This window comes from Sipha flava, unplaced genomic scaffold (assembly GCF_003268045.1).
Source record: "Sipha flava isolate LNK unplaced genomic scaffold, YSA_version1 167_pilon_pilon, whole genome shotgun sequence".
Lineage (NCBI taxonomy): Eukaryota > Metazoa > Arthropoda > Insecta > Hemiptera > Aphididae > Sipha > Sipha flava.
Window position 1 is genome coordinate 66,631 of NW_020271856.1, and position 12,692 is coordinate 79,322.

At 26.6% G+C, this 12,692-nt stretch overlaps 1 protein-coding gene across 1 annotated transcript; it reads right to left on the minus strand.

The window, feature by feature from the left end:
• Nucleotides 1-1,339: 1,339 nt before the first annotated feature.
• LOC112679723 lies at nt 1,340-3,968 on the minus strand. Its single transcript, XM_025549613.1, has 2 exons — nt 3,811-3,968; nt 1,340-1,858 (listed from the first exon to the last, which is right to left on the minus strand). Exon 2 carries the CDS (start codon nt 1,741-1,743, stop codon nt 1,387-1,389), a length of 357 nt encoding a protein of 118 aa, XP_025405398.1. The 5' UTR covers nt 1,744-1,858; nt 3,811-3,968; the 3' UTR covers nt 1,340-1,386.
• Nucleotides 3,969-12,692: the final 8,724 nt, after the last annotated feature.

The following is a 12,692-nucleotide window of genomic DNA, read 5'->3' on the forward strand; positions in this document are numbered from 1 at the left end:
TTTTTTTACTGGATGTGTATTATTTGGAGAATGCAAAGAAGATATCGCATATCCATATCAAAACAGTAACAACTCAAAAAGTTGGTGTTTTTAGTTAAACGTATATTCGGATTCTACAAACGAAATTACATAAATCAACAAAACAGGTTTATCTTTAATATTCTCCGTCAGATGGCAATGTAAGTACATTTTATTGAATGAATGATACTATGGAACCACCAATAAAACCGGCATTCCTGAAAAAAAGCGTTTTTTTGAGTTGTTACTGCTTTTAAATAGGTGTGCGATATCATGTACACTGGTTAATTATCCAACCATTTGAAATGTTCTATGTTATTATTACTAGTAAAATAATTTATTTATTTATAATTTCAGTAAAATAATTGTTAAGTATAAGTACCTAGTATCAATAGTCTGTGGTTATTATGTTCACTATTTATTGTATTATTGTTCAATTTGTTGAATTATAATAATTTGTGCCAATTAATTGATTATTACAGTTACCTACTCAATCTGCAATACTTCTACTGTAGTCTGTTGTAACTATGTCGATTTTTAAAATATCACTACCATATTGCTAATTGATAATGGTAGTAAATATATAATTTATCTCGAATTTATCTAGATAAAAAGTTAACTTTATTATCTTTATTTAAATAAAAGTATAATTAAATTATCTTTATCTTCACCTAGATAAAATATTTTTAGTTCGTCTTTATCTTTATCTAGATAAAATTTTAGTTATCTGGGCTCAACACTGACTACCACAAAAGAAGATTTGTTCGTAAATATAGATAAATAACTAAACAATTTAGTACTGGAGTGAAAAAAACTAATAAGTATAGCAATTTATAGTGGAAAAAACATGAGTGATACAGCTAAGGATGTGGATGGAAGAGTTAAGAAAAAAATGTTGACCAACGATTATGAAAATACCAATGAATTTTCACTGTATAATTCAACAAGAAGCATTGTGTTGTAAAGTTATAGTGTGGAAAAAATGTATGAGTTATGTAATTTCCTCTATATATTTTATTTGAGATAATAGTTTAGGTCATCGTTAATTTCAACAATTTTTGAATGAAATTTAATTGGAATATGGGGACGTTATATATTTAATACAAATCAGATGGTTAAGTAAATTTGCACTCAAATGAACTAAACTGTACTAATCATTCAATGCCTAGGCAAGAACAATTAAAAATAAAGGAAATTCTACATCGTCATCCATATCCGAATCCTCCCCACTTAATTCTTTAGGCATCTCTTTATTATTTATTATCAATATTTATGAACATGACACTTTTTTACATACATGTATTATATCTTTTATTGTTGAATTGGTCGTAGATGTAATTTTTCGTATTATTTTTTTATAAATATTAACTATTTTCTATGCTTATTATTTTTGGTTAGAGTATTATTCCACCTTTGATTGTTTAACAAAGCATTAAACTGTTTTGGACCACCAACTTTTGGTCTATTGCTGTTCGTTGTTGGTCGATGTGGAAGCCTAGCTTCATTAATTACATTCCTACAGTAATTTTCGTATATTTCTTTGCCTTTAGTTTGATCCGTATCACCGCATAACCATAATTTTGTACTGTAAATAACGGAACGTAATATTGACAGCATCCGTGATATGAACTTAAAGTTATCGGCAGGTTTTATGGGTCCACTCTGGAAAGCAAAACTCCTATAACTTCTGATGCTTTTTTTAATGTTGATAAAGCCTTTTTCCATTGAAGTATAATATGCCGTTTGACTAGTAAACAAGCAATTGATTCTTTCTTTCTTTATCAAATACGTGGTTACATCTACGGGATACAATAAGTTAGTTCCGATATGTCTCAACAATCTAAGGACAGAAAAAACAAGTATTATGATTTTTTACAGACATTTCTGTAAATAACCTTCTAAATTTTAAAATGCTATTACAATTTTGAATCACTTATCATCATATTAATACACCAAACGAACTATAAACGATTCAAGTATACATTTAACCAATGGTATTATTACTGTTGTTATTAAAATATGTGTTCATAAGTTTCAGTAAAACCATTGATTAAATATACCTAAATAGCCCACGCAACGTTATAAAGTGTTAATGAAAAATCGAGGTAATGGGAACCTGATTTCAGAGAGCGCTATAGTAGTTTTCAACACTGTCACAACCCCACAACAGCAACCATTATTGCAGTGCTGGTAGTTCATACTGGTATGTGTGGTTTTGCGTAACAACTAACAAATTATGATAAGCGATAAAATTTAATTTAGCTGACAACTATTTACTGTTTATACTCTCTGCTGATCAATGTTCATCTGTTAATTTTTCGATTTTTATTTGACATTTATATATTTTTACAGTTTTTGTTGTGTCGTTGTTTCGCGAAATTGTATAGCTCTATGTTAGATTATTAATTTCTCGATTTATTCATAACTACTTTTTACTGGTGTCGATATTCCGATTGATATTATGTCTCATGGTTGCGAAGAATAATTTTAAAAAAAACTGGGAACTTGCTTTGCTGTACAGTAGGGGTCGAGTGGATCTCGTCATTGCAGAGTAGGTCAGAAACGTGGCTTAGTTTGAAAATCGAATATTTAAAAAGAAAACTAATATCATTTAAAATCAATACATTCATGACACCGTTCAGAATCTAAAATGAACCTATTTATCTTCCAAAATATAGAGCAAAAAGATTTTGAAAATAGCATTATTTCGGTTGAAAAACATTTTAGGACATTTTTGACTATTATTTAAGACATTTTTGATCGATTCTAGGTCGTTTAAATTCTTCTTTAGAGTACCAACTCAAGAACATTACTTTTCAGAAAAGATGCTACGCTTGATACTTTTGAGCAAGTTTAGAGGGAGAAAAAGTGTTTACAGAATAAAAAATAAAAATAAACATCATTGTAAAACTATTACATTCCTCGCTCCGCTCAGAATCTAAAATCAGATTTACGAATTTCATCTGTTATTTCAATAATTGTTCAATCTGGATGTAATAATTTGTATTTCGTATATTTTGTTAAGTTGATTGGGTACCGGCCAATTTTTCCGTTAAAAACTACCTATTTAACTTCAATCTGTCCGACCAATGTATTGAAGCGATATGAGTTCTGAAAATGTATATGAATTCAGCATGAAGTCTACTTTGAGATCGGTCGAATTACATTTTTTAATTTTGCCCTTAAAATTCCACAAATTTGATCCAAGTTTTTTGAATTGAAAAATATTAATAAGTAATAACATTCGTTGCAATCTAAATATAATATTATTTACAAAACTTTTGTTTCCTTACCGCAGTTTATTTCTATCCAAATACTTAAACTGATTATTGAGTCTGTGTTTGTCATAAACATGATCCCCCATCTTCGTCACAACCTATATTTTATGATTTTAATTATTTCTCAGATATTAACATCGATAATGTCATCTATTGAGAGTTCGCGCTATTATGAGCAATTAAGGCTATTAAATTATTTGTATAGCAGTGGACTATCTATGTATATTTAATCAATGGTACAATAGTGCAAGTAAAATTTAAATACAATTACTTTTCTTTGAACGATGGATATCGAGCATTTACTGTATCTACCATATCGTTCGTCCAACTATTACTCTTTTTTTACTGTTCCAGGTTGATCAACAGCAGGATATTGCTCTTGTCTCCCATTTTCAATAAATCTTTTGGTGTAATAAATGATTTCAACAGTGGCGACGGTATGTGATTGAATATCTTATAAATGTTTAAAGATAAAATAATAACTGCGAAATATTTGGTAATCCTTAACACTTACTTTAGATGGAAGCAAACTGTTATAGATGTCCGAGATCCAGCGAAGATACTTGCAATAAGCTCTCTAACCTTCGTCCAATCTAGACCGTCAAACCCACAACCGATTTTGGAATCCCCAACTTGGTTGAATTCATCGCTTTCATTCTTACCAATAGAGGACTTAGGACCTTAGGACTTCTGATAACGTTTGAGTTGTTGGTTTTCCGCCACTAGTTTTCTTCGTTATCATGTAAAAAGTGATCTCATTACGGTCGTTAACAATCATACCAATCAAAGCAATCAAAATTAGTACTAATTTGATCAAAAGCATATGTATGACATTTATACTTAAATTCCACGGCGATTCCAACTCTCATCCGCAAGTCCTCGGCAACATAATGAGCGACAGAAATATCTCCAGGCAAGCTGAAAAGATTTTCATCGATTTTTTTCAAATAACTTGAAAATATTTAAAAATAATTTTTAATTTATTGAAGATAATTTTATTGATGGTATTATTGTACATATGAAACATTGTGTACTCTCCAGGAAAGAAACGAACCCAGGCGGTGAGAGCAAACCATTTTGAAGAATAACATTATGCACATTCGCTTTAACTTTTATAGTCTAAATGAATTACATTTCTAATAGTGTACAGATAATTATAATTATCAAAAATATTTCTTAAATTATAATATAGTACTTAGTCTGAAATATAATCTGTTATTGCTGTTTTTTATCCCTAAAACTATAAATAAGTAATTAACATTAATAATCATATATACCAAATTCTATCATTTAAAGTTCATTTTTGATTATATCAACAACTTTCGATTTAATTGCTTTGCACTTATTTGCATAACTTATGTTTTTTATTTTTATCGTCAATCTTCTGTACATTTTCATTCGAAAATTGGTTCCTATTATATTTCAAAATTGTATTACGACTTGTTAAACGTTTAATTAACAACATTATTTATAATTTCATAAATATTCTTAACGCCAAGTATAAATATCACAAAGTGTCTTATACATTTACAACATAGCTAACTATTGTTCAAAAGAGTAAAATTTGGTTTATAAAATCCTAACTATTTTGTAAATATGTAAACTGAAGAACAGAACTTTTAAACTTATTTTAAAAGGATAAAAAAAAACACTCATATCCTAGGAGTGTATTAAATTATTTTCTTTTTTTTCGTATACCTAAACAAATTAAATTATAATTAATAATAATAATTAATAAAAATAAAATTATATAAACAATGGATACATATACCATAGCAATTACGTATTTTAGGAAATAATAAAACCAAAAAGTATTTACGAAAAACAAATGATAAATTATTAAAATTAAATTTCCACTTACCGTGATTGCATTGTATATAATTAAATTATATTATCATACATAAATATAAATTTTAATTAATTGTCAAAACAATTACCAAATACGTACCTATGTTCAGGTGTCCCGGTGCAAGTTTCCTGTTTTTTATTAGTTGATTTTTTAACTTCATCTTCAGTTTTTATAATTTCCGATGGTATTTTAACTTGGCTTCTAGCCTGAGTTCTAAACAATAAAAATGTTTAAAATTATTACATTTTAAAAATTATTGAATGCATCTTATTTTTCTCTAGTAGTGTATTTTATATTATTTATAATTACTTTCGACGAGGATTAGATAAAAATTTAAAACCCATTGCTTAATTCATAAATTAAAAAAAGATAATACACAAGTCATGAATTAATTTAATAATTTTAAAATACTTCTGAATAAGTTGCTTTGACTTTGCGGATGCTTTAGGTACATCATGTTCTTCAATTTTTAACCTAACGTAGATTGATCTTGTTTGTTTAGTAAAATATTATTATTCATCTTCTTTTTTCCTTTCAATTCAGACTGATTTATTTTATTAACATTAGCTCTAAATAATAATAATAAAGGAATTATTAATTTAGTATAAAATTATTTATATAAAATTAAATTATTCAATAACTGATAAGAAGCAACGAATTTTTTACATTTATTTATTAATAAAAATATTTAAAATTAATATTCTAGTGATTATTTTTACTCTTTCAATCAAATGTAAGAATCTAATATTTCACCTAATAGTTTTTCTGGTATTTAAGAATATTGCACTTAATTTAAAATGAAGTACCTTAAGGTTATATCGAAAGAAAAATATTAATAGTACTTCTAAAGTGAAGAATTAATTAATACTTTTACATTTTTTGTTGAGTTTCGTTCTTTTTTTTCTAAAGACGCACTCCTAAAATGGAAATTATTTCTAAGTTAAACATTGCTGAATTTAAAAATTATAATATGTGCATTATAATTATGTAAACATCATATAATATTTATTGATTAAAGTCAAATTTTAGGGTTTAAGTACTTTAAATTTACTTTAACTTTCAAAATCTGACATAATCGATTTTGGCGATAAAGTTGGTTTAATTTTTTTTAATTGATTAAGGAGGCTTACATATGTATTTTGAGATTTATTTGTTAATAAGGCGTAAACAGCAGGTGTCAACAAATGAGCTGTCAATACATATATTGCATAAATTTGAGCAAAACGTATAGGAGAGCTCTTAAATGTACCGTCGACAAACCAATAATTAATTTTTTTTTTTTTTTTAATTTAATTTAACCCTCGGCAATTATTACATTTTATCATTAACTCTAAATTTTCTTTAGTAGAAAATATTAAAATACGATCATCTGATGAGCCACTATCGTACTGCAGGAACTGTCTTCCATCTTTGGTTAAAGTATACTTTTCAGGTATTTCGAGATTAAAAAGTGGCTGAGGATACGGCCACAACATTTTGGCGCCCCCAAAGAACTTGCACCCAGGGCAGTTGTAGCCAATTAATTCTTCACCTTAGAAGTACCATTAATATTTTCTTTCGATATAACCTTAGGTTACTTCATTTTAAATTAAGTGCAATATTCTTAAATACCAGAAAAACTAATAGGTGAAATATTAGATTCTTACACTTGATTGAAAGAGTAAAAATAATCACTAGAATATTAATTTTAAATATTTTTATTATATTGAATTTTAAATATCTTACAAACTCAAAAATAGAAATAGAAATGAAGTAATGCCTACAATTTGAGAAAAAAAGATGAATGAACTTTGAAGAATAACTCAACTCAAGTCAAAATTGAAGGCAAAATATTACTTAAAGATGGGTACAGACAAATTATAATTTAAATAGAAACATATCATATAAACATTTATAGTTAATAATACATTTCACTGAAATAATAATCTAAAATATACATTTAATTCAATTTTAAGAATTTATTATATATTAATTTATTAAATTATATAATTATATAATTTATTAAATTATTAATATATGAAAATTGTTTAGAAAAAATTAAAAGGATCACTTCATCTTATAGTACTAATGACAATATTATTTATTTGAAAGGTATCACATATAATTTGAGCTTATGAATGTAAGGATTGTGACTTTTAATTAATACATATTTTTGTAACATTAAGACAAAACAACATATGTGAATAAAAATAATCTTAATTTTTTTTTAACAATTTTTTATTGTTTGTTTGCATCATTTTAACAAGGCTGGGTAAGTTAACGATTTTTTTTAACTCAATAAGTTAAGCTATTTTAAAATAATAAATTTAAGTTAAATTATAAGTTACTTATATTTTTTTCGCTAACTCGTTAAGTTAAAAGTTAACTGAAAAAAAAAGTAACTTAACTTAGTTTAAAGTTAAAATTTTATAATTTGCAAAAATAAAAAAATTGCATACATAATATTAGTTTTTTAACGTTCAAGAAAATTACTGGGGAAATTTAAAATGATACATAAAAGTATTAACTAGCTAATTAATAAATATTAATAACTTATAAATTAATAAAGAAATAATAAACATTCACAGAAATATAATAAGCTAATAAACTAATAAACTAATAACAATGTACTATAAAGTCTAACGAGATGTGAAGAGACCACATGCTAGTTGAATAATGAAATTAAATTGGAAATTATACCACAGTTGTTTTGTGATTAATCCCCCATCGATAGTCGCTTTCATGGTATTTACTATTTTCACAGAATATTCTTAGGATTTTCATGGGTTAATAGTGTTTAAACAATAACAATGTTATAAAAATATAATGATAAAATATAGCCCATATAATGACTATTAAAGTTATTTTTCATATTATTTTCGTCTACAGGAAGTTCGTATCAAAATAGTAAATTATAAATATACTAAAAACCTCATTTAATAATTTGCATTATTCTTTACACTAAAATTAACTTAATTTAGATACTTTTAAATAAAATTAACTTAAAATTAACACGTTAATCTTAAAAAAAGTAATTTAAAAGTTAATTTGTAAAAAAAGTAACGAGTTAATTAACTTAATTTTAACTTTTAACTCATTAATGCCCAACCTTGCATTTCAATTAACTTAAATAATTTTTTTTTTTAGTATTCAATCCGTAGATTGGTCTACAGTAAATGCCTTCTCTATGACTCTTTGTCTTGTGCTTTATCTTAGAGTTGTTTGTATGAATTGACTCCTGCACCTTTAATTACTTGACTTATAGAACATGTTCTTGGCCTTCCTCTTCCACATTTCCCTTCTACCATACCTTCCAGTTTGAGGCTATGGAGTTCTTCATTGTGTCTTAATGTATGACCTATCATATGCCATCGTCTTGATCTTAAATTATTTAGCAATGTTCTTTTTTCTTTGGCTAAATCTAATACTTCTTCGTTTGTTTTCAATTCCATCCATTTTATTTTCTCCATTTTACGCCAACACCACATTTCAAAAGCTCCTAGAGTGGTTTCATCTTTTTTATTCAAAGTCCATGTTTCACAACCATATAATGCTGTACTCCATACGTAAGTTTTAATTAAACATTTTCACGGTTTTAGATCTACATTTTTAGATGTTTGTAATTTACTCTTAAGAAGAAATGCCTTTTTTGCTTGACCTATTCTACTTTTTTTTCCTTTTTTACCTTCCCTCATTATATATTATGCTTCCCAAATATTTAAACTAATTTATTTGTTCTATTCTGTTTTTTTTTTTTTTGTTTTTTTGTAACTTAAATATAAAATAATAATATTATAATAAATATAATAGTTTAACTTTAATATAAAATAAATTATAAAATATAAATAACATAAATAAATAATATTTCGCTGTTTTGGTTTTCGTAACAATGTAAAATTCGCTTTTTCTTATTTCGCTATTTTGCTTTCACTATTTTTCAATTCGCTATTTTTTTATTTTTTTCTCCATTTTGGCCTAGAACCCCCAATCGTACAAGAGTCAACGTTGTGTACGGGTTTATTTCTTAACAATTATTGACTTAATAAATTGTACAGTTTAAGAGAAAAAGAAAATAATCAACAGTATACCTATTAATCAATCAGACTAACTTTCTTTATCCAACTGTTAACGGGACGATTAAGAAACTTAAACTGTTCGAGTTTCATTGAACAAAAATTTTTCCATTTAACACTATAAACGCTATAATTAGTAAATTTCAATACAAATTTCATGTAATTTCCATAACTTATTTATTTTGTTTTCCATTGGACCATAGTCATAGATTAAATATAAATACATGTATATTTAATCTATGCTATAGTTCAGAGATGGGCAACTCAAAATTACTATTTTTTAGTCAATAACAAGCGTGTACCTAGTTTCCAACCTCTCTATCGACTTTAAGTCATTAATTACTGGTAATCAATTACTTTATTAAAAACAATATGTTCTAACTCAGTGTTTGGCAACCTTTATGGACCCTTGTATCACATTCACAAATTAAAAATTGTTCTAGGGCCAGACAATAGAAAAAATGTATATGATATTCAATGACATTTGCTAGTTTTAAAATATACTGTGAGCCGTATAAAAGAGACGTTAGTTACCGACTACTGTTCTACTGAATTAAAATTAAACGTATTAACATATTTAAATTAAATCATTTTTTATGCTGTAAAATTCATCTTAATAGGTAGGTCATTATATCATTATTATAGATAAGATATACGTATCATGCGTAAACTAGATTTATTTAAGATATAACATTAAATCTAAAAATATTCAAATGTGCCTGGGTTCTTTAAGTAACAAAGATACATTTTCAGTTAAACAATAATTTGATTAGGAACCTACTTATAAAGTTCCATTGATGCCGTTAGAAATTATTTTTCCCGGGCCTAGCTACAGGTTAGAGCTAGGTTAACCTAACCTTGGCCGCGGACACCCTTTTCGTTTGATATGTAATTATATATTTGCTCCCCCCCCTAATAAATTTCCAAGTTAAATTTCCATGATTGTCATTGTCTACGTTTCACAATAAAATATAATATACTCATTTGTAGACACTATCAGTACATTGTTATTATAAATTGTATAATTTACATACTATATATGTATAATATAGACACTCCGTATAAGATTTCTTGTTAAATAATCGTAGAGAGAAAAACATAACCTATTTGCTATATCTCTAGTGAATATACCAGCTCGTGAAACTCGTCAAATGAAATGACCTTTACGCAGTAACCACAAGGCAGAAATCCACAATGATAGTAATTATTATATTACGCCATTTCCGAAACATTTTATTTCTGAACAACTTAATTTTTGCGTATTCTATATAATACGAGTATATCGTAGTCTATTTTACCTCGATCATCATTGCTGTTGCCTTATATTGCTTTTAAAATATAGATGAATGGACATTCGTTTATTATTGCCTCGTATGGAGTAATAGCTTACAGTTATGATATTTTGTAAACATTCATATGTAGGTCATTACAACAATAATAATTCCTCATGCGAAATAAGAAATTATTTATTTTACCAAAAACAAATGCACGTTGTATTTTTACTACAATATTCATATTCTATATATACTATTATAAAATAATAATATTTAACCTATTTCTTACAGATTTATATTTGAAAAAATGCGTCTAAAATGCTTTGATCACTTTATTTCAAAATTCAAAGATACCAAAATTCGATAAAAATTAAACGTTCATATCATTACAATGAAATATTAAACCTTTTTGTCTTTAATAACTTTATTGTTCTATACAGTTAATTTCAATGAACATTTGCTACATTTTGTGCTTATAAAGATGACGAAAAAAAAAGTTTCAATTAACCGTATATGAGACAACGGGGAAGCTATTATATAAAGAGACAGAGAAATCGTTTTTCAGACTTTAATTTAGCTGTTCATTAAAATTTATAGTATCTACGGAAATGGAACTATTTCAAATGACAAGATTGAAAAAGCAATTTCATCCAAAGTTAAAGAAAACGTCAAAAACAAAAGATATTATTTACCACAGTTCGTATTTTCTAACGTGAATAAATAAAAATTCAATTAAATTTAATCTTTGTTATAAAGGAGTGTGTTTTATATAATATATTTATTTTATTTTATTTTTATTTGTTATCGACCGAGTTATTATTATTTTTTGAGTAACAAAAAGTATATCAATAATCTGATGTACGTTTGATGAAAAGTCACCCCTCTCCCTTAAAACCAGAATTAATTAAATGCGTGCATTGAGATGCCTATTGTTTACAATATTTTTCATTTTACTTGTCTTATTTTTGTTTTATTTTCAGAACCCAAATAAGTACACTAAAAAAATATATATTTCTTCGTTGGAGTAAATATAAATTAGAAACGCTTAAAACACATGTCTAATTAATAAAGATATAATCTAATTAAAATGTTTAGTGACTAATCAACTTCCAGTTATATATACGTTACTTGTTATCTTGTTTTGTTGTTCGTCATAGCTCTTCAATGATCAATGTGTTCGACTGCAAGATTTAATTTAGTTTCGTATTATTGGTAACATATATTATGTACAGTGAAACCTCCCTTAACGGATACCTCTAAATAGTGGACATTTTTTGGGGAACGGGGACATTTTCACTATTTTTCTACAGGAAAACCTCTAAATATCGGACACTCTAAATAACAGACACTTTTATGGAAATTTTAAATTTTGATTTTAATAATTTCTATCATAAATTTAGAAAAATAATTGCAGAATGTCTAGGTAAAAGTCTACACTCGTAAATCGTCTTTTATTTATATTACCCATTATACTTTATAAAACTGTTATACCTTATGTTATCCGTCCAGTCATGGAAATTTTATGACGTTGACGTTGGAAGTCTACAGGAGGCATTGGCAGCAGTGAAGGGTAGGTAAATATACCTATACGTAAATACATTTCTTCTATCGAAATACAGAAATGTACTTCATTATTCTCCAACACAGTGTAATTAGAAAATGCATTAACCTACGAAATGATTTTGTGTCAAAATACGAAACAATTTAACGTAACTGATTTTTTTAATACATCTTAATTTTAATTTTTATATTATCAATCATTTTATATTTTTACCTGCTCAGTTTTAAAAATACATAAAAATAATTAAAATTAAAATAAATTAAATTTATTATGTACCTATGTTTATCTATAAATAATTTTAAATAAATAAATTTTTTAATTATACTTTCAATTTTTTATTTTTCTAATATTATAATTCTCCCTCTAAATACCGAAAACCTCTAAATAGTGGACAACATTTCAGCCACCAAGGGTGCCCGGTATTTAGAGGTTTCATTGCATTATACATATTAAAACCTATATTATATGCTTACAAGAGCGGACCGGGACAACATGTCAGTGCAGGAAAATGGTTAATAGACCAGCACGCGGTCGTAGTTAATGATATTGAGTTACGGCCAAGTCTACAGAGTAGTCCAGTCCATCGTAAAAACTCTCGAATCTCCGAGGTCAATCTACCCCAGCATGATTATCGGCACGCAATAAGTAAATTCATTTACA

Excerpts from the sequence above, each read along its gene's own strand:
- LOC112679723 (XM_025549613.1), bottom strand. The coding sequence starts at position 1,743 with ATGGAAAAAGGCTTTATCAACATTAAAAAAAGCATCAGAAGTTATAGG.